General features: G+C 50.5%; 1 protein-coding gene across 3 annotated transcripts in view; it reads left to right on the top strand.

Annotated features, from left to right (window-relative positions):
- The first annotated feature begins 7,297 nt into the window (after nucleotides 1–7,297).
- ABTB3 (ankyrin repeat and BTB domain containing 3) overlaps nucleotides 7,298–22,586 on the top strand; it is a 166,189-nt gene continuing 150,900 nt past the window's right edge. Inside the window, exon 1 of one of the 3 annotated variants that reach the window (XM_066997068.1) lies at nucleotides 7,298–8,528. In XM_066997068.1, the coding sequence (XP_066853169.1) occupies nucleotides 7,529–8,528 (1,000 nt within the window). In that variant the 5' untranslated portion in view covers nucleotides 7,298–7,528. The remainder of the gene's footprint in view (nucleotides 8,529–22,586) is intronic. The other 2 variants (XM_066997056.1, XM_048074068.2) reach the window with 2 other exon arrangements.

Below are 22,586 nucleotides of genomic sequence, written 5' to 3'. Positions count from 1 at the left end.
CAGCCTGTGCCCCATGTCGAGGTACAGCAGGGCATCCAGGGGGGAGCTGTGGCGGTATCACCCTGCTGGGCAGCTGAGCTCCACCACAACCTCTCTCTCACTCCCCCTCCTCAAAGGAAGAGGGGGAGAGAATACAATGGAAAAGAGGGCGCCTCTCCACGGGCTGCAGCTCCAGCCCGGGGCCTGCTCCTGCGGGGGCTCTCCATGGGCCGCAGCCTCCTCCAGGCCACATCCACCTGCTCCACCGGGGGCTCCTCCACGGGCTGCAGCGTGGAGATCTGCTCCGTGTGGGACCCACGGGCTGCAGGGGGACAGCCTGCTCCACCAGGGGCCTCTCCACAGGCCGCAGGGGAACTGCTGCTGCCTGCCTGGAGCACCTCCTGCCCTCCTGCTGCACTGACCTCGGTGCCTGCAGGGCTGCTTCTCACTCCTCTCTCCCAGCACTGTTGCACAGCATTTTTTTTTCCCTTTCTTAAATCTGCTCTCCCAGAGGCCCAACTGGCTTCGCTCACTGGCTCAGCTCTGGCCAGCAGCGGGTACCTTTGGAGCCGGCTGGAGCTGACTTTGGTCTGACACCGGGCAGCTGCTGGACTCTGCTCACAGAGGCCATCCGTGCTACCAAAACCTTGTGACGTAAATCCAGCACAGGAGCTTTAAAGGTTACTTGTTGGGAAAGGTGCTTTGGCAGGTTTTTAAATGAAATGCGAGCCATCTGAGAGCTTGTGCGGTGAAGAAACCACTGCTTTCAGCCCTTCCCCCTGCCTCTGCAGTGCTTGCTTTCTGAGCCTTAAGGCAGCTGCAAATGCAAGAAATACTTGAAATTACAAAAATTGGAAGAGGCAGGTTGGTAGCTCATATTTCTTACAGTACATGAAACCCCAGCAGGTCACTGGCTGGGCAAGGTGGGTAAAACATAATCCCTGCACAGACCGTAAATAGTTTGCCTGCTACCAGCAAAGGGAGGGAAAGGGGGAAAAGGTGGAGAATGCAGGGATTTCAGGATGGCTGAGGGCAGACATTTCCCACAAATATTTTATGGTTTGCTCACACCTTCACCATGTGCGAAGCTAGTGGTTAGTAATGACTGTACGACCCCTGAAAGCACAGTGACTCCATTTGGAGACCGCAGTAGGTTCACAGTGGATGCCTGCTCCCATGTGGAGCCCGCTGCCCTCACGGGGCAAGGCCTCAGTTTTATTAAACCCATCATGACCTTGTGCAACCGCATCCCCTGCAAGGGCCAGCCAACCTTTCCCTCACCACCTCACTGCAGCCTCCATCTCCTTGTCACCAGGACCATGCTGCATCGCATCGGGGCCCACAGAACAGCTGGTGAGATCCACTTTGTGATGAAGTTGTGTTGCCTGCTGCTCTCTACTACTAATCTTGAAAATAATAACAATATTCAAAAAAACAAAGATGAGGAGGTTTGTATTATATATTACTGTATTTGCCGTTTTTTAATGCAAATCTCTAACAAGAATGCTCCCTTGTCTTTTCTATGTATCTAGACAGTTTGTTGTTGAACCTGGTGTGCTACAGTGATGTAATTTCTCTGCGAGGAAAAGCACTGACAGCAATTACAAGTTTTTCTGGGGATAATTCTTGTTAGTCTTTTTTTTTTTTTTTTTGGCCGATTTATTTATAGTCATTTCAGCAATGCTTTTGGTCAGTCGAGGAATGAACAGAACGCTGTAACGTTAAAAAAAAAAAAAAAAAGCTTTAATCATTTTCTTAAGAAAACTACAAGGAAAACATGCAAAAGAAGTTGCAATGCTAGAGACAAAGAAAACCGAAAGGCACAATACTGCTCAGTTCCTTAAACATTCTCTTATGCAAAAAATGTTTTTTTTTTTTTTTTTTAAGGGATGAGTTATTGGAACAAAAAAAACCCTCTTCACACTAAAATGACTTCTTTTGTGCACTTTTCCTGCAGTTTGCCTACAAACAGAAAGCTCTCATTTAGTATCTGGGAATTGTATTAGCCTCTTATCTTAATTGTGCTTTGAAGCCATGGAGGCGGTGGCTCATGAAGGCCTTCCAGAACCATTGAGAGGTGAGGATGGGTTTTAAGATAACCTTCTGGAGGCTGTTTTTACCTTCCCTGGTTTATAAGAAAGCCCTAGAGTGAGGAAAGTGGAGGACAGAGCTCACTTCCATCTCCCACTCTTCTCTTCATGCATTTGCCAGAGGGAAAGGTTGCTCTTCTCCAAACTGTGCCCCTAAAATTGCATGTGCGACTGTGAATGAGCTACATTACCACAAAGAATCGTATTTTAAACACATACAAAAGTACTGCTTCTCCTTTAATCAGGACCAGCTCTTAAATTGCAAGCAAGGACTAACAGACACAAATCCCCCTGGAGAGAGCAGTGGCGTTGCAAGGCCCACTGGGGTCGAAGCGTGCTGCATCCAGCTCATCACCTCCTTGAAGCATCAGGTGCAGCAAGTGTGATGGCCTAAGAGTGGTTCTGCATCCTTGCAAGCAGCCAGAAAGACCCTGAGCATTCTTCTCTTTCACTGTCATTCCTGAACTACCGAGTATTAAGAGGTGGTGATGGATAGACAGGGAGAAGTGAGTACTTAAAACGCGGAGTAAGTTAAGCCATTTCTATGCCGGATGTCCTCTCTACCAAAGACCAAAGGGCCAGCTAACTAAGCAGTCGCTACTGATCTCGAGCATCTTTGTTGCTTTGTATTTCACCTTTAAATTGTTTTCTCATATACCCATGCATACATCTCTTACGCAGGTTTGTTGCGTCTTGGGTGGGAATGGAAATTCCCACTGGCTGAGCATAGCCTTTCCCTGTCTCTGTGCTCAGGGGAGCCTGCTAGTCCTGTTTCTTTTAGTTCTGATCAAAACGTAGCATGTATGTATAATCTTACTGCACATAAAGCATGCAAACACTGCTATGCTTTTGTGGAGTGGTGTAGTGACATTATGGGAAGCTGCTGGCTGGAGGATAACTCCGTGTGTATCCTGCTTGGCTCTATATGCTTTGAGTGCTGCCTAAAAGAAAGTAATGTACAGATGTCCGTCCCGTCCACTAACAAAGGTTGGGAGCATCTTTTTAATCCTTACATTTGTAGCAAACAGAAGTTTAGGTCAGACGCTAGGAAGGCTGTTCCTAGCAGCAGTGTGACTCTGGAACAGACCATCTAGGGAAGCTGTAGAGTCTTCATCATGTGTAGTTTCAGGGAAAGAAAAGACTGAAATCTGTCAGGATGGGTGTAGAGGTTGCAGTTGATCCTTCCTAAAAACCCAGCACTTCATAAGGACTCCAAGTATGGCTGCATTGACTGTTCAGACCTCCAAGCCAAGCTGGTGACCTGGCGGTAATGCTGTCCCCTCGTGTGGGAGTGAGGGCTGCAACCAAACGGCTGCCTTGGAGACTTTGGCTCTGTCTCTGCAGTGCTGTGTCTCTTCTTTTGCAGCCACCAGCTACAGAGCCATGAGGAACCAAGTGATCACAAAGTGCTCCTTCCCCTGGCATAACCTCACCACTTCTGGCAAACCGCTGTTGAGAAACTTTCAGAGATGAAGACTGCATGTGCATCGTTGTGATCAATAGCTACCAGTGGTCTTAGCCTTCAGAAATTTTTCAGATCTCTCTGAATTCATTTATGATTTTGGCATCCAAAATGTACCACAGCCGTGGGCTGCATGGTTTCATTATCTATGATTTGGTTTTGGCTGGCAGTTTCTCCAAGCGTCCACAGTTAGCAACTTCTCAGAAATCCTGCAGAATCGCTCCCCTCCCAGCCAGGCACAGGTTTCTACATCCCTGCCGCGCTGCCCTCTCAGCACACAGGGGCATGGGCATTGCAGGGAGAAAGTTGGCAGGGCTTTGAGCTCAGTGGCAAGTAGGAGCTGCTGCTTTTGCAGAGCAGAAGAGCGCAGCTGGGCTGGGCAGCAACTGTCCTTCCTTCCCACCCTCCCAGCGAGCCGGTGGCCTCGTCGTGCCACCCATCCCTGCTCCTTTCGGTGCTGCACGCGGTCAAGAAGCAGCACCAGGAGTCTCCTCCACGAGCCCTCTTGTCTGAACGCTTGGCAGCCGTCACCCAGCAGCCCTGCGGGGATGACGCTACCTGCGACGGCAGTGCTCCTCTCCATCTGTGACGGGTGGCTTTGTGCAGGCTGCAGGCATGCTGCAGCCCCAAAGGCTGCTTTGCCAGGGAGGTGCATTTCACACATGCTTTACAGGTACAGGATCACAGCATGGCTTTGTAAATGAACCGCCTGTGATCAGAAACATTAGCGCCAGGACTTCCCCAGCAACACAAGCCAGGCCCTGGTGAGGCTTGGTGCTTGCTCCTGCCAGCCAGAGATAGAGCTGCGAGATACTGCGAGCGCTGCTTTTGATCTGAGCTGTTATTACGTGGCAGCACATTGAATTTGGAATACAAAAACCGAGTGGCCTGATCCTAGGCACTCCGCCTGCCAGCGTGCTTGCTGTCGGGCTCGTCCCTGCGGCTCTCACCGAGGTGCCATTTGCAGGCAGTTCACTGGGTGGGGAAGGAAAGGGAAAGAGCTGTGGCACTTATTGCTCTCCCCATGCAATCTCTAATTTCCCCATTCGCTTCAATTTGCCCTGAGCACCTTTTTAAAGTGTGTTTCAATTTACCTCTTTCAGAGCTTTTGCTGGCACTTATCATCCTCTGAGGGTACTTAATCAGCTCCTGTCTGAATCCCCAGCTCTGTCAGGATAACTAATGTCCCCGTCTCCAACTAGCTGAAAATTGTCATCCCCCCTCCCCGAGCATGTGACATATAAAGGGGCTCTGTTTTCTTCAGTGGATGTTTTTGTCTGGTAGGCAAATGACCCCAGCCGGCTCGCACAGTAGGGCATGGCTGCAGACACCTGCCCGCCTGCCCAGGGCAGGAGAGGTGTGGTGCGTTTTTGGGATTAAAGCTGAGGGCTGTTGACCCCATTGGGCACTGCTCTTGTCGCAGAGGTGTGTTTCCCTCCAAACCGTTTGATCCCATCTTCTCCCAGGGCAGTTTCCAGAACAAAGTCACCCTGTCTCGGGAGCGCTGTCAGATGTCCTTCCAAACCATGCCGAAGCTCGCTCCGGGATGCAGAAGCCAAGCTGGCCGCACATGGGAAGGCAAGGACCTCCAGGCACCCAAACATCCCTGGAGATCCAGAACGGCTGCCCTGCACTGATCTGAGCACACAGTGAGAAGGTAATTAGTCGTCTTGAAGAAATGAGTCAGGTCTCTCTGCTGCTTTTGAAAGCACAAACCAGCCCGGCGCTGACACGCGCTTGGTGCGTCCAAGCGTCGAGACTTTTTCCAAACTGGTGGCACGACGTGGGAGGTGATACGGATCTCGCTGCAACGACAAAATCTCTAGTAAGGCCCAATATCTTGCTTTCTGCATTAAAATTAAAAAGAGCCCTCTGTAGTTAGTTGGAAAGAGGTCTTTTGAAGTACAAGCTGACTCTGACTCAGTGCCATAAACGCCTGAGTCTGCGCGCAGCCTGAGACAACTGTCCTCTTCTCGTTTGTCCTATTTGTCTCGATGCGTGGGTAATGACATGGCCTAAAAACAGTGCCTCAAAGGTCAGCATCAACCTTTTTACAAGGGGTGGTGAACAAGACGCCCCCCTCATTTGTTCAGCTCACCCTTCCTGGGTGCACACCATGAAGCACAACCAACCATCTGCTACAAAACTCCCCAAAACTTGGGATTCCCCTAATTTTGACCTACTGTTGCCTGCGGTCAGTGCAGAGCCACAGTGCTTCCTGGAAGCGTAGGGACAGGGTCAGGTGGATGGCATTTGTCAGAAAAATACCCAACCCGAGGTGTTCAGTCCCGGAGACGCTTTCGTTCTCTTACCGAACTGAGAGCCGGAGGATTTCCCTGAGCAACCTGGAAGCCTCCGCACTGAAGGGCTGGAGACACCAGAGGGCTCTGCTGCGAGATGTTGGTCTGGACAGCCACAAAGTCCGCATGATTTTGCTCTCAAGGCACGCTCCCCTATTTGATGGTCCCCCTGCTCTGTCAGCGGGGGCCTGAATGTCTTATTTGCAGGCTGCCAGCGGCTGTCGTTGAGGTTGCTCCTGCCCTGAGCCCTGCTACTTTCTGCGACCACTGCTGAGCGTACGATGCCCATGTATTCCCATGAAAAATCTGCCGTGCGCGGCGCGTCTGGCGGAACCACCGAGCTTATGCTGAGAAACCGGTTTCTGACAGCACTCGACCCGCTGTGGAAGGCAACCCCTCGGTGTTTTTTGGCCGTGTCGTAGCTCTCCCCAGCCCGCCCGACAAATTAGCCTACCTGTAGCTGCGTTCGTGCCTTTCCTATAGGAAGTTTATGTTGAAGGCACGCCAGGCTGTGCTCCCTGGGCCGGGCACCGCTCCGACACGCTGCGCCTTGTCTGCTCGGGAATTTTGGCCGGCTCTGTTGGCACGATAGAAGAATGTGTTTGCTAGGCTCTTATACTTAAAGGGATGGGATTTTGCCGGTATTTTATGCTTAAAAGGATACAGCATTTCGTCAACACAGAATGTAGAAGCGTGTATATACCCTCCCAGCCTGTTGCCTGGGCTATCAGCCAGGCAGCTCCTAATAACACGGGGGCAGGCAACGTAGGGTTGGAATATGCTAGTTGGGGAGATACTGTGTGCTGCATCAGGAACCTTGAAGTGCACAGGAAATACAATAGTAATCCTAAAAGAGATCTTACTTCTCCAAGCCTTCATGAGAGTTAATTTCAAGATTTTGTAATTTCAAGGTTTGGTAGTGTCAAGGTTTGAAAATGTCCAGATCTGAAAACGTCAATATTTGAAAATATCAAGATTTTGTAATTTCAAGATTTGAAAATATCAAGATTTTCTAACTTCCAGGTTTCCTGATTTCCAGATTTTCTGATTTCCAGATTTTCTAATTTCAAGGTTTGGAAACGTGCAGATTTCCCAATTTCGGGATTTCTTAAGGGCTTTCCCGTACTTGCTCGCTGCCTGGCGCTCTCCCTTCCCGACCAGGGCTCTGCCCGGTGTCACCCCTTGGCCGTGTGGGTGCCCGGCTCCCACCCGCCGCCGGTGCGCGCCCAGCGCCCGCGGGCAGCGCGGGGGGACCGGGGCCGGCGCCGGGGCCCTCCCGCACCGCGCCGCGCCCCGCGGCGCTCGGGGGCGGAGCCTCGCTGCGGGAGGCGCCTCCCCATTGGCCGCGGGGCTCTGTTGTTTTGCATATCCCCCTCCTCCGCGCGCAACCATTGGCCGCGGCGCCCGGTAGATTTGCATGTCCCCGCCCACCCCGCGCCGCGCTGCGGTGTGGGGCCGGCGGCGCGGCGCAGTGCAGGAGCCGGGCCGGGAGCGGGGCCGCGGCCGGCGGCGGGCAGCAGGCACCGGGCGGCTCCGGCGCTGCGCGGCCAGGGGGAGCGGAGCGGGGCGGCTCGGCTCGGCTCGGCAGGGCTCGGCACGGCTCGGCTCGGCCCAGCGGGGCTGCCCGCTGCCCGTCCCCCGCTTCCGTCCGCTCCGTGCCCGGGCGCCTTGGGTCGGGTGCAGCATGAAGTGCGGCGATGGCCCGGAGGGGTAAGACGGCGGTGAGGACGCTGGAAGACCTGACGCTGGACTCCGGCTATGGTGGCGCGGCGGACTCGGTGCGCTCGTCCAACTTGTCGCTGTGCTGCTCGGATTCGCACCCCGCGTACCCCTATGGAGGCAGCTGCTGGCCGCACCTAGCTGGCTCCATGCACAGTCGCCACAACAGCTTCGACACCGTCAACACCGTCCTAGCGGAAGACTCGGAGGTGCTGGACTGCGCGGGGCAGCAGTGCGCCCGGCTCCTGCCCGACCTCGAGGAGGTCCCCTGGAGCCTGGAGGAGGTGGAGGCGCTGCTGCTGCCGCCGCCGCCCCGCCGGGAGCCGCGGCCGCCGGGCGGTGCCGGTGCCGGTGCCGGTGCGGGTGCCGGTGCGGGTGCCGGTGCCGGGAGCCGGGATGCCGCGGCGCGGCTCTCCACGCTGGTGAGCCGGGCGCTGGTGCGCATCGCCCGGGAGGCGCAGCGCCTGAGCCTCCGCTTCGCCAAGTGCACCAAGCACGAGGTGCGCAGCGCCATGGAGATCGTCCTGGGCTGGACGCTGGCCGCCCGCTGCACGGCGGCGGCGCTGGGCGCCCTCTCCCTCTACAACATGAGCGGCAGCGGCGGCGACCGCTTCAGCCGCGGCAAGTCGGCGCGCTGCGGGCTCGCCTTCTCCGTGGGCAAGTTCTACCGCTGGATGGTGGACAGCCGCGTGGCCCTGCGCATCCACGAGCACGCCGCCATCTACCTCACGGCCGGCACCGAGAGCCTCTTCCGAGACATCCACGCCAGGGTGCTGGCCGGCCCCGCCGCCCCCCTGCCGCCGCCCGGCCGCCCCCCGGCCGACAAGGACAAGGAGAAGGAGAAGGACAAGGAGAAGGAGGGCGCCGAGGGGCCGCGCTTCACGCTCGAGGCGCTGGAGCAGACGGTCAACAACGACCCCGAGCTGTGGGGCTTGCTGCAGCCCTACCAGCACCTCATCTGCGGCAAGAACGCCAGCGGTGAGTGCCCGGCCCCGGGGCTGGCCCCCGCCTGGGGCACCGGGGCGGGGAGCGGCCCCCCCGGGTCCCCTCTGCGCCCCCCCGGCCCGGCCGGGGACCCCCCGAGGGCAGGGGGTGCCCCCGCCGGGGTGGCAGCTCCGGGGGTGGCTTTCGACCCTTTTTTCTTTCAGCCCACCCCCGGGTGGGTGGGTGCGCTTCTCCGGGGGCTGCCCGAGTGGGTCTCGCGGTGGGCATCCATCCCGCAGAGCTGCGGTTCCCCCCAGGAAATGGCAGGAGCGCAGCTGGGCGCTCGCGAGCGAGATCAAACTTTGTTCCAGACGCAGTGGTTTGGCCAGGGATTGCGTGGTTGGCGCTGAAATGCAGTCTTTCTGGACAGATTTCATTCATGTTGCTGCTTGTTTACCCAGGGCTCGACACAGATGCAACGCCGCGATGCATCAACTTCCTGGGGATTTTTTTTTTTTTTGCCTCTTTGCAAACGAGGAGTCCGATATTTTTACCGAGCTCCCATTCGAGGGAGCAGGATCCCAAAGTTGACGTCTCTCATTTCAGCTCCCTCGGTTTGGCAAGGAAGGGGAAATGGACCGAGCCGGTAGCGCATCTCTGGGAGCCGTGGCTGGAGTCGCAGCCGTAGTTAAAACCGGGTGCTTCTCTCCTACGTAGCGGCGTGCACAGGCACATAAGCTTAAATACGAAATACCTGTCACGCTGAGATGCAAATGTTGGAGAAGAGGAAACCGGGGAAACAAGGATAACTGGAAGTCTAGATCAGGGCTACAGATTAACCCTGTTGAGGTGTTAGAGGCACAGCTGATGCGTTACAGCTAATTTGCTATTGTCCTCTCTCCCAAAAGAGACCCCCAGGAGGATGCCAAGCAGAAAGGGGCGAATCCTCCCCACTGGTGTAAAAAGATGTGGCTCCGTTATGTTCCTCTGGGTTTGGGAGGATGTCCTCCCCGGAGGCTCTGCTGAACCTCTGCTGCCAGGGGCACGCGTTGCGGGATCCGTGCGCCTCGTCCTAGCGCTGCTTGCAGGCGTGTCTCCCCCGGGAGGGCCACCGTTGTTTTCCCTCGAGTCCTGGTGCTGTGCCTGTAGGTTTCAGGTGGCACTGCGTTGCCTTCCTGACATTGCAGCACTGGCAGTGCAGGCTCCTACTGAGCCCTTCATTTTGTTTTGCGGATCTGTAGCCCCCTCTGTAGCAGCTTGGTGGATTTAAATGAACTTCATTCTGACCCTCATTTATCTCCCCTCCAGGGGCATGATTCAGAGTTTTTGTCTCCATTTTGCTGTAGCTTTACCTGACACAAATCTCAGTCCTGGTTGGAGCAAATGGCATTTCTCGAAGATGTTCGAATCAGGCCCTAGCAAGTTGTCCATTTTGTTTTGCCTCTCTCCCTGTGCCGTTCAGTTTCCTATGCAAATGCCTGTCATGCTTTGCTTTTCAGCATCGTGCAAGAAGTAGTTTGACATCCTGTTACACATATTCAGAGTTACAGGTGCAAACAAGACTCGGGCCTTCTTGTAATGAAAACCATTTTTTATTGCTGTTTACGTTTATTTAGATTTAATCCAAGGGAGCGCTGCACACTCTTAAGTACTTCCATGGCAGCTAGACCAAACGTTGTAAGCCATTGAAAACATCGGGCTGTTTCTTCACCAGGGAGATACGCATCTGTTTATTTAGCCCTCACCGTTTTGATGTCTGAGTGCTCGACGGTCGGTTGCGAATGTTTCCTTCCCAGGCACTTGAAAGGTGGGGAAGTCTGATGGGAGAGATTATTTGACCTGCTCAGAACTACTTGGGAAACCTGTGGTAGGTTGCTCGAAGTGCTGGAAGCCGCATCTCTGTGTAGTGGCATAACCACAAGTTCATCCTTCCTCCGTGTTCAGAACTTGAAACACCGTGATAAGCCTGCTGCACATGAAGTTGTTTTTTCCTTATGTCTTTCTGGACTACTCCAGGAGAAGAGGCAGGTCTTGGTGCTCTGGGGTTTCGGTAAATTGGGTACCAAGTGGGCACGCAGACATGAAAATGGGTTGGTTTGGTCCATCAGACGCAGATGAGAATCACTGCTTAGGTCTTTGCTGGAGGTACCATGGCCCATATGTTACTGGGGGTGAGCAAAAGAGGGCAAAAGGAGACCCTTTATCGATACCTTTTTTTGTTTGCAATTTTGATAGGGGACAGGCGGTGTTGTCTCGTTGGCAGGCAAACGTCAACCCTTGAAAACTTTTCCAGGCTGAATTCAACACCTTAAATTCCATGTGGACAGTGAAACTGGCAACCCGTGAAGATCACAGGGTGCAAGTATGGGGGGCACATGAGTTTGAGCGTGAAGTAATCAGGGGCTGCTCTGATCCAGGTTGTGAGCGTGGGTGTTGGGGCGGATGGTCTGAGGATCCCGGAGGCACAAACCATTCTTTCAGGGCTTCCCCGTCAGCTGTGCAGAGCACTTAGTGGTTACAGCTGAGGTTTTTTAGCCTCGTGTCATACCCAGTCATCTTGGAAGCTGCTGAGTAAGATCAGCATTGCAAGATAACCCTCTTCTTCCTATAAATGACGGTCGTGCGCCTTCAGACGAGGATGTTCTTTGGGTGGGTGCGTCAGCCTGCACAAGTCTTGCTCTTCTGCAGATGCCTTGTTGTTTCTTGGGCAGGGCCAAAGGTGCCTGGATGAAGGCGATGGCACTCGTTAGCATGCTGCAGGCAGTGGTTTGCGTCTCCTGTATAACCCTCTTGGCACCCTGCTCTGTGGTAGGGGAGTAGGGCTGACAAAAGAGAAGGAGGCAACAGCGTCAGGAACCAGCTGCTGGAGTATGTGAGCGGTTGCTGGCATCTCGGGTGAGTTTATGCCAGTTACTATATCACAAGAAATAGACCTCAAAAGCACTCTGAGGTAGTATTTTTTTTTCCCTGCACAACCAGAATTTTAATGTCATGGTTGAATGAAAATTAGAAACTTTACGCTTGGGATTTCGTTGGCGCTCAAATGTTTCAATTACGAGCTCCGTCTGAACAGTAGAGCACGCATTTACATCCCATAGCAATCGCGTGGAGTGTTATTTTCCTTGAAATAGTGGGAGCAAAATATTGTATACTCAATAAAAAGCAGTAAAAAACAGCACCTCTGTGGTTTAAACTATATTATTTTTGTTTCTTTATTGCTCATCAAACCCGTGCTTCTAGGCCAGATCGAAGAGCTGCTTTGAGATGGCAGGGAAGTTTCCCCGCGCCTTAGATCCAGCACAAATAGCAGGAGTAAGAAAATGTGTTCCACTTCCACAGGGAACGCTTGGAGGGCCAGTCAGGTGCTCAAAGTCACCTGCTTGACATCGGTGGATGGGGCACGGAGGCTGGAGGTCCCTTGGGAGCTGGGGAGAGGGTTTTTGTGGAGCAGCCGGCGTGCGTAACTTAGCCCTCGTCTGTTTGTGTGCAGCTGCTAAAAATAGTCGCTTGGAAGCCAACCGTATCCCTGTGGTTTCGTCCTATTCTTAATATTATTTAGATAGAAAGTCACAACAACTCGGAAGAAACCAGGGATTAGGTCAGGCTTGGCAAACACGTGTCAGCTAACCTCAGTTTAACCTCAGCCTCTTCTCCTAATCCAGGCAAACTAGAGGGACTCCAAGCAAATGAGAGCGACCAAGGTATTGGCACAGCTTAACCAAGTCAGTTAATGCTTTTAAGTTCTGATACATGCATGTACACGTGTGTGCCTTGGGTGTACTGGGACCATTCCCTTCATTTACTGGAGAGAGTACTGTGTCTGTTCATTACTTCTCTCCTTTCTGATGTAATTGAAGCATTCAAGATGCTATCATGGCTTTACGGGCAATGTAAAAATCAATCTAAAACTTATTTCAGCTGGGATGATAGAGGAATATTCGGGTATAAAATGGAATTTCACGCCTTTCTCCTGGGCTTTCTTAACTGCAGTTTCAAGAACATTTTTTTTTCCTTTTTTTTTTCCTCCCTATTATGTTGTATGTGCCTATATGTTAAACTTTGGGGTCTTTGCCGTTACGTTTTTCCCATGTGCTTCTTGGCACTCGAGCCCCTTGCCCAGATGTTGACTTCAGTAGCGGTGCAGCAGATGAGATGTATTCCTGCTCGGTTCTCTTACCTGCCAACCTCCCGTGTGAACTTCCACAGCCTCTGCGGAAGGAGCGAGGGTGGGACTGGGAGGAGGAGACCCAGCGGGAGGCTGCTGGTTGAGTGAGTGGCTGATTAAGGTTTGTTTCCCTCAGGACATTTTTATTCACATAATTTGTTTCAGTAATGAGTGCAACTTAAACAAAAATAAATTCAGAAATGGTTATACTAGAAACACCCTAGTGCTAAGCATAAAGATGATGTATGCCGGTATAATTATTCCCTTTATCAGGTTGGAAAGTACCTTGGTAGCAGTTACAGCTACGGCCACACTAGGGAGTTTTCGGGTTGCAGCTATATTGCTTAGCTTCTGATGTAAACGAGACTTTGAAATTGTCATTGGGAAATCCGATTGCACATACAAGAAGCATGTTAGGGGAATAACAGTGTCACTTTAGGGGCGTTTTGGTTTCCTGGCTTTTTTTGCTGAATGGTGGCACCGAGTCCTTCCTCCCTGTAAGCCAGTGACAAAATGCAGGTGAGCGCTAGGACAGCTTTGCACCGTTCCCCAGTTCGGTTGTAAACGCCATCTGGCCAGTTCAGAGGTACTTTGGGTGAAAGTCACCACGTCATTTTTCACTTTTCCATTTGTCTCATAAAGGCAGACCGTGCTTGGTGTGTCGGCCTTTGTGTGGTTTCGAACCAGGTGATGGCTGAAATCCTGTGCGATGTCCACAGTAAATATCCCGGCGGGTACCAGCTGGGGCTGCTTACAGCCTTAGCCTTTTCTCCCCCTTCCTGGAAGGGGAACTCACTCTCTTTTCTCCTAAGCCAGAGGAATGCTTTATGGTCTTCCCCTACCTTACTCCCAGCGATGGTGTGGAAGGGGGAAGCTGCTCTATTAGATCATGCCAGAAGCAAAGAGAGCTGTTTCCCAAAGCGTGTGGGTGCCAAGAATTAATTCCTCTGCTGGGAGTAATTTCCTCTGGCCGAAGTGTAGCAGAAAAATGCAGGGGATTGGAAGCAGCAGGGGGATCCTTTCAGATGGTGCACTGAAACCAGTAACTTCTACCCAAAATCGCTGTGTCATTTCTCTAGGAGAGGATAAAGAGAAAAGGCAAGGAGGGGATGGAGGAGGTTGTGCTTATTGCCAGGACGTGCTCTTTCGCTTTGGGGATCAAGAGCAGCAGCGCTGCTGCTGTTTGCATGGCACGTGGGCAGATTTTTCAGTGTTTCCTCCTTCTGAAACTCCCATATCCCTGCAGCTTGCATCAGTGCCTGGCTACTTTCCCACTGCCCTCTCGGTTTCAACATTTTTCTGCTGCCTCTCCTGCTCTGTCTCCCAGGGTGGGCCGTGCTGGCTGTCGCATCCAGGCATCGGTGCTGTCCTACCGGTCCCTCTGCCCCAGCTCTTCCTCCCGTGGGTCTGTCTGCAGGGTGTTTTCCTTTGTCCTGGGTGTAGGAGGCTTCAGCAGGGCATGAGGAACAAGTAGGGACGTTTTTCTTCCTTTGCTCTTGTTTTCTTCCTGACTGAAAGCAAGGTAGTGCCCCATGTCTGTATCAATCTGTAGTTACAATTGCTGTGCACCTGGTAAGCGCACAAGATGCTTCAAGGTGTTAAAAGACTTACAGATAGAGTCAAAATTACCCCAGAGCTTGCACAATCAGCTTAACCTGGAGCTACTTTGTCAGAGGTGTTCAGTTGGGCAGTCTGAAAAAAACACAGCCGTTACAGAGAAATGTGCCAGTGGAAGGCTCAGATGTGGCTCTCGATCTGTGCTTGCTTTCAGGGATTACCTACAACAAAGAGTTTCCATCAGCAGGCTCAGCGTGGCCACGTTTGTCTGTCAGTGCATAAGCTTCCCGTTTTCCCGGAAGGTAATGCAGCAATCCTTCTGTTGTGGGCTGTGAAGCGATATCATCTGCTGGTCAGTCACTCATTTTGCTTTCCGTGGGGCTAAATCTCTCTCCTGTAAAAACAGGAGCGAGAAGGCTACTGCTCAAGTGAAGTGAATCAACGAGAAAGTAGATATGGTCTCCTTTCTGTAGCAGGAGTGAGGAATGTGTTTCTTGGAGCAGTTCGAGACAAGGAGCTGTTGTTGGTGTTTATCAGTTGAGCAGAATGGATGGGCTGCAGGCACTTGCACTGGTACCTCGGTAGGGCTGCAGAGACTTGTCTTGACTATTTTAATTAATTTAACCCGTTATACTGAGCTGATGCTTTTGAATTATCACAGTCCCTTACCGTGGAGGTTTGGGTGGTGCAGAAGTTGCACAGCGTGGCTTATGGTTGGTTTCTGCTGGTGTGGCTAGAGAGGCTTCCTAACTTAGAAAAAATAATGCAAGGAGAAGTTAATGCTGGGGCAAACACCCTCAGATGAATGCACGTAGCTCCTGGTGGGTTCATGCAGTCTTCCTCTTTTCTTGCCTGAGGTCGGAATTGAGCTTGAAGAAACAGGAGATGTGACAATTTTCTTGGTCTCCATCATCTCGATGGTATTTTATTCTCTCTCTTGATTCCCACATGGTTCATAATAAGCTGTACCCTTTATCTGATGTAATTGTTCCTGGAAACAATCCAAGAGCTTTATAATACGGTGCTGTAAGAGGGCTCTTTGCATCCCACGTTAGGTACAAACCAGCTTGGGGGCTGAGAAGGTGCTTGGGACACCAGCAGTCTCCAGCTGGGGTTCTCTGGGTCCATCACTTGCAGGGGAAAAAATAGGCAGTTGGTTTAGGGTTAGATCACGCTGGACTGGTAGTAAGGAACAGGAAGAAAATTACAGCGCTCATATAAGCTGGCCTCAGGACAGGTGGCTGTGCCCTGATGAACTGAGTCGCACAAGCAGGCAGGGAGGATTTGCTCAGTTGGTTGAGCTGGTGCGAAAGCACCGTGGTGAATGGTGTCCTGCTTGGTCAAAGTTTTGGGGCCAGATTCTGATCCTGGTGGCTCTCACGCAGACCCGGTGTAGATCTGCGTAGTAGTACATGGCTGGCTGTTGTTGGCTGACCTAAACGGTTTGCTTGGTGGGAGCTTTGCTGCCTTAACACTTCAGGACTGAGCTCTTCTTACCTATGTGCTCAAGGCAGTAACGAACGTTTCCAGTAAACGAGGTGGGTTTTGAAAGATCCCCAGAGGTAGAAGCATGGGAGACAGACAGAAGCTTTTTTTTTCTTTTTTTTTTTTTTTTTTTTTTTTTTCTCTCCTCGGTGTTGTATGGCAGCTGAAAGCAAAAGTTCTTGGAGGGATCTGAGCTGCAGGTCGTGTGGGAGGCGGGATGCCTGCCAGGAGATAGGAGCCCATGGAGGCGTTGCAGCTGAGCTGGGAGGGCCAGGTAATACCTCTGGGTCAGCAAATTCACAGCCTGCTCCCCAGCCCTTACACAGACGGATCTCACTCGTGTGAGCAGCACGCTGGCTTCAGACAGCCGGAAAGGTCTGGGGACGGGCTTGTGAGTGAGCAGAAGAGCAGGAACTCCCAAGAAGATTACAGAAGGGGCCTCGTCAAGGACCGGATTTCTGTCCTCGAGTGCTGTGGGGTAGCACCTGGACCTGTGAGAATCCGAGGCTTTAAAATTAATAAAAAACACCCTGCTTTTAAATTGCACTGCTGTGAAATACTGCTCCCAGGTGAGGGAAGTGAATGGGGCCGGGGTCGCAGCGGAGGTATGGCGAACGCATTTGCTTTCGAGGCTGTCAAATAATTGGAGGAAACTTTGCATCCCACAGGGTTTTGCAGTTTCACTGGCCCCGTGGTGGTCTTGGATAAACACTGCTGGACTGCAGTGCCTTTGCTAATATATTGTGTTTGGCTGCGTGGAGAGTGTCAGGGCTGCAGAGCCAAGGGTGGGACGTGGCCTTTATCTGCACTGCTCCCAGGCCCGACAGCAGGAGCTGAGGCTGAAGGGAGAAAGGGAGAGAGCCACCACGCAGCCGCATTATTTTGTCTGGCAGCAGGGAGTGGACAAGGAGCTCAAGTAAGGGAAGGGTGGGTTTTCCCTGTGGGGACCTCAAATGGGGCCTTGCAAGCCCCTCTCCTTGGTACCCGCTGAGATGCTCTTTGTGGAGGACACTAAGAAGACTTCTGTAATAGAGGAGCATTTTTTTTGCAGGCCAGTGTATTTGCAGAAATCGGTTTCACTGAATCCTTTGTAAGTCTGGGTAGGTAGGTTATTTTGCTGAACAAATGTGCTAGGGCTAGATTCAGTAACAAGACTCAATACTTCAAATAAGTTATCCTTTTATCGCTGGTGTTATGTCACTTCTTGAGGGCACGTTTGGTATGGAGTGATGTATGACAGAAGATATTCCAAATGTAGTGCTGAGCCCAACCCCAGCCCTCACCTGGGCAGGGCTCCCATCGATGCCTGTCAAACACCAGGATGAGCCCTGGTGATGTATCACTATCTCACTTTAGATATTTATTCTTAACTTGAAAGGAAAAAAATTTTCCATTGTTTTACTGATTCACTGTGTTCAGCTTGAAGGCTGTGAAGTGAACTCCGCTAGGAACAGCTTATAACCCATCGGGCTAACTGGCTAGCCTATTTCTGTTGGCCCACATAGGAAAAATCCTAAAAATAGTGCAGCAGCGTATGTTTTCAAAACTAAATTAGATTTTAAGACTAAGAGCTTCAGTTTAATTATCTGGCATGCTCTCAGTAAGGAGGAGGGATTTCAAAATACGCAGTTCCCTTAATGTAGGGAAAAAACCACAACCAAATAACTTGACCCTCAGTAGCGGGGACCTGCTGGTGCTTTGCTGTTGTGCTTTACCTATCAACTACTTGTTTGTACCGCTGTGTTCACAAACAACTGACCTGTATATCAAATTGCTTTGAATAGTGCAAGTCTTGCAAGCGGAGCGAATGCAGGAACAGAGGCCAGTAATGTGCAGAGTATTTATAATGAAAGATTCCCCCCTGTATCAATGCACGTGATGCCTTGCTTTCCATCCTAAAAGAGCATGTCTGGTGAGCCACAGTTACGAGAAGCAGGAGTAATTTCAAGTATTTTACAAGTTTAAATCTGGGAGTGAGATCAACACCTGTCTAATGCGAAAGATGGTGAACTTGTTTAGCAAAGTTCTTACAGCCAAAAGCTGGGAGCCCACGTAGGTAAATCAGTGAGGCTGTCACACATCAGCAGTCACCTTTGGTGGCTGAAGGCTTCTACAGCAAGATTAAATTAAACAAGAGAAAATACCCTCACCAAAGCTTATCCCTTAAGCATACAGCTAGTCAGATTGATTTTCAGGAAGGACATAGGCTGTCACCTCCCTTCAGCACATAGAAACTGCGTGTGCGTGGGATAATCGGTGGGTTTTGTAAGGAAACCTGTGGCGATGAGCCCGATCAAACCACCAGAGCAGATGGGAGCGCTGATGTCTGCCGGCTCTGCTCCCCTTGCTGACCAGGGACGTCACGGGGAGAGAAGTGCTCGAGACAGAGCCAGGAGCTGGCTGGGAGCACGGTTCCCCAGAGACTCCGGGGTTATCAGATGGGAGGGTGTAGCCCTATAGAGACACCTTTAATTACAGATCTGGCCTGTGTGATGCAGGAGCTGGTGAGTCACAAAGTGTTCTCTAAGATTTGGGGCTGGCCCTGGATGTTCGGGTGTTGGCCACTATCGCAGATAACCTGGGGAGGCGCAGCGATGGCAGGCATCTCCTTTTGGAAGGGGCCCTGCCGCCACTGCCCACGCCTTTGTCACCTGGAGATGAGGTGGCTCTGATTCCCCAACCTAGGGCTATGCTTTGAGACTCCTCGGAGGGTAACTGGAATGCTGCTGCCTGCTTAATAGCTTCTTCTCATGCAAACGCTGCAAACACACCCAGACTGCGAAACTGGCTACAAAGCTGGCTGCTGTGCCACTGAGAGGAGCTGCAAGGCCTGCAGGCACCTTGTGCAATGCGCGTTGCGTGCTGCCGGCAGCGGGGATGAGACGTCCCTCGACTGGTATGAGAAGTGCTGCTGGCACGCCGGGGTCTAGGGTTGGGGTTCATGCCTTTCCTTGCTGTAGGCTCTGAGTTGGGTAAGCCCCTGGGAAAACATCCATTTTGGGGGTTAAGATGGCATTGAAGGGATGAGGAGTTCAGAAAATGAGGACTTTGTATTTTATTTCTGGTGTTGACCGTGGCTTGAGGAGCAGGGGATGGGTTCTGATGTCGTTCCCAGCAACGATTTGTAACGCTGCTGGTGTTGCACTGATGTGCTGCAATAGTTGTAGGTGTTTAAGTAAACACAGGAGTATTGGCTGTGGCATAAGGAAAAATGAGAACAATTCAGCACCTGCATAAAGCATCCTCTGAGCCTGGAGTAATTAGTTCAGTTCCAGTAGCCTCATTTCCAGAAAGAAAAAGACTCGAGCAAACGGCAGAAGAGATAATGGAACCCTGGAGGCCCGGGGGGAATATTTCGGTACGGTGATAGCCAGCCGGAGTGGCGTTATTGGGTCCAGCAAGAAGGCACCCAGGAGAAGCTGTGATTGAACCATGCCACAGTGAGTGGCAAGACGGAAACAGATCAGCTGCTTAATTTTTTTTTTTTGCAGAGAGCCAGGATGCGAGAAGATTAAATGAAACTGAAAGAGAGTAAATTTAAAATAATTATAATGAGCGCTCTCCTTTCAGCAACATATTGGGGCTTTGTGAAGCTGAATGCCACAGGAAGTGACTGGGAAACAGTTTACTGGAATTATGCAAGCGAAGGAAACTATTTCTAAAGATTATATTAATACTCTCTTGTATTGCAGGGGAAGTACTATTTCATGTTTTAGCCCAATCTTCACTTCAGCAGCCTTCCCAGGCATTGCACAACACACGCAGGCGTTCCTGACCTTCCTCTACGGCTGTAAAACCACTCACTGATGACTGGGCATGACCGGGCACTCTCCAAATACAGACTCCTTCCTGCAGTACTGTTCACATGAAAGAAAACTTCATTCATTTCGATAGCTCATGAATACGAGCTGCAGGGCTGAATGATCTACCGTTCTGGGCACCTCATGTTTGATAACTGCTGTAGGCTTTCTTCCTCAGTTTGGGCACAGGCAAAACTTCCATCCCTGGCTTTCATGTGTGCTCTCTGCACTACTAGTGGCTGTTGGCAACTGTCTAGATATAGTTGCTTTTTTTCTTAACATCAAGGAAGTTAAGTATCTACATAAACGGCTTGCTAATTTACTGCATTCTGGTTTAATCTCTCTAGAATGTCTTTCTGAAAATAGCCCGTCCAGATGATGTAAAAATACTCACTGTAGAAGCAGAGTATTTAGAAATAGCTGCAATTTTGAGCTACATCACATAGAAACCAAAGCACTTGCGTTTGATTAAGGACAGGTGTTTAACTTCTGCACAGCTGTTTTTATGTTGTTTCTGGAATTTTTGACCTACTGGAAAAAAAAAACAACTCCCTAAATCTGGCACCAGTGCTACAGCGCAGCGAGCTCTGCGTTCAGTAGGAGGAACGCCGAGTCCCGCTTCATTACACTGGACTGTTGCATCAATAATGTAGCAGTGTAGTGTCTTAGAGGGAAAATAATGGGCTCTAATGGTGTAACTAGTGCATTTACTGATACCGTAGCACAATTAATTGTGGCTTTCTTGGAATTTAGTGCTACAAACGATTTCTGTTAAAAGTGAGCACAGGGCATTCGAGCTTAACCTTATTCCTGCAAGGAGGCTGATGTCCTTACCCTGTGCCATCGCTACCATCTGCAGGAAAAAAAAAAGTCTCATTAATTGAAAATGATGGGAGTGGGTTTCTTCATTCACTGGGTAGCAGCGTGTTAGAGGCCTGTCAGTGCTCTGCTTTCTCAGGGCAGTTTTGGGCCTCCCTGCAGATTTTGAGTATTTGCACCACTTCAAGGGCTTCGCATTTGGGGTTGCGTTGATGAAGGTGGTATTATCTCTCCCGGATCTTGTGCTTTCGTAACCCTTGCAGAGATGCAGTTATCAGTGGCCATCCTTTGTGTCGCAGTGCTTCGCAAGAGCTGGTCGAAAGCTACCCACGAGCTGGGAGGCTGCTGGGGGCAGTGGAGGGCCTGACAGGCAAATGGTACCGCAGAAATCTAATTTTCTTAGAAACTAGGTAAGAAATGCAACTTCCCATTTTGCAAGGATTTTGAGAAATGGTCTTCATGTGCTCATTCATATTTCTTGGAAACTCACTTAACAGTCATGCTCGTGTAACATACGGAAGATGGAAACTTATAGGAGCCGCAGCTCAGGCTCCAAACAGTGGTTGAAAAGCACCCCTAAGGATTCTTGTGTCTTTGGCAGGCAGGGCTCATGCTAGTTTTGTATCAGTGGGCTCCGAGATGCGTCCTGCTTTCTTTGCTAGGTATTACCAAGAGTGCGGATATGGAATAGGAGGGAATACATTTATTAAAGCGCTTTATAATGCACCTTTGTCTCCACTTTGAAACTGAACAGTATGTTTCTGAAGAGATTTTAAGTGAAATTGTCTGCTACAAGAGGCTTTCTTTCTTTCCTATTATGAAATGAAAGAATTGTTCAGTTTTATCTTCTCGTTGGTTTCAAAAGAGCCAAAGTGATGCATTGAATCATTTCATAACCACGCACTTTCAAAACTGTGTTTATCTGGTCTTTTTGCCGCAGTGGGTGATTTGTTTATACAAAACTAAGTCTTTGCTGGTAGCTGGTTATTTGCTTTTTCACATGTATGTAGCAGCCTCGTTTTAAAAAGATTGTGCCGGAGAGAGGTCATACTTCAGTTCACAGAAGTGACAGTGTGCATATAAAAGTAGGACACTTCTTTTCCTTTTATGTAGCACAGAGAGGCAGTCGGAGATGTCCATATGATGTGAACCTAGGACTGGGACTTGCTGGGAAGATTCCCCCATCTAATTAAGTGAGAGTGGAGCTCACCTTTTCGTAGGAGTTCTTGGGAACTCTGCTAGTGGCACCTTCTGTTAATAAACATTTACCTCGTTGCCTGAAGATGCTACATGCAGACAGATATTTTGTGTATTATAGGCTACCTGTAGCCCTGAGCCCCAAAGGGCATGGCCAGCTAATGGTGGAGTTCCCTCCTGTGGAACAAGAGGGAGCTTCTGGTGTGCTTGGACCACAAGCCATGCTTATTTTTTCTTGCATTTGCTACATGAGTTTGGTGTCAGCTTTCTTCCAAAGAGTACAAAATCGTAATTTATGTTATTTATAGAGCTGTGTGATTTATGCCCTGAGATATGTCTCAGTGGGCTCAAATTACAGAGGAGCATGGAAATACTGATTTCTCCCTCATCCAGTCCATGGATTTAGAGCTGCAGGTCCAAGCTTAAAACTGAGCTGTTTGTAATGAAATCAGAATTTGGTTTCATGGCCTCTAGTCTTGCTGTAAACCTTTCCTTAAACTTCTGCTTCCTCATATCCGATGAGGGCATGCTGCAATGATCTTCCTTATGTATATTGTTAATGTGAGTAAAAGCTACTTCAGTTCCATTTAGGTCACACACATTATCAGGCAGATCTTCTAGTGGTTTAAGAATGGAAAAGTTCCACTGAAGTCAAGATAGCTGTGTGCTGGTGGTTGTTTTTGTTTCATTTTTGTTTTAAATGAAACAAAAACCCCAAATGAGTCTGTGACCCGGTATCTCCTCAAGTTATTGAGAGCTGACCTAGAAAACATACATACATCCCTCTGTTAATCACAGCGTTTTACGGTGGTTTCTATTACGGGAGCGTGCCTGTTGAAGAAAAACATCTTTTTATATTTGAGCTTTCATGTAGTGCTTCCCTCCTCAGACAATTTTCAGCGATACCGGTCTTTATGTCTCAAGTGCTGCTTTTAATGGAGCAGCCCTCTGTGCGCACACACTCCAGCTACCACAAAATGACCGAGTGACATGAGACGTTAGTGCTTATTATGCCACAGCTTTGGCATGCCACCCGCTTGCGAAGGCTGCCGAAGGGGGATGCTGTCCAGATCTAGCAAATACACCCTA

The sequence above is a fragment of the Anser cygnoides genome, chromosome 1 (assembly GCF_040182565.1).
Source record: "Anser cygnoides isolate HZ-2024a breed goose chromosome 1, Taihu_goose_T2T_genome, whole genome shotgun sequence".
Lineage (NCBI taxonomy): Eukaryota > Metazoa > Chordata > Aves > Anseriformes > Anatidae > Anser > Anser cygnoides.
The sequence above is the reverse complement of the archived record's forward strand: the minus strand, read 5'-3'. Positions and strand labels throughout refer to the sequence as shown.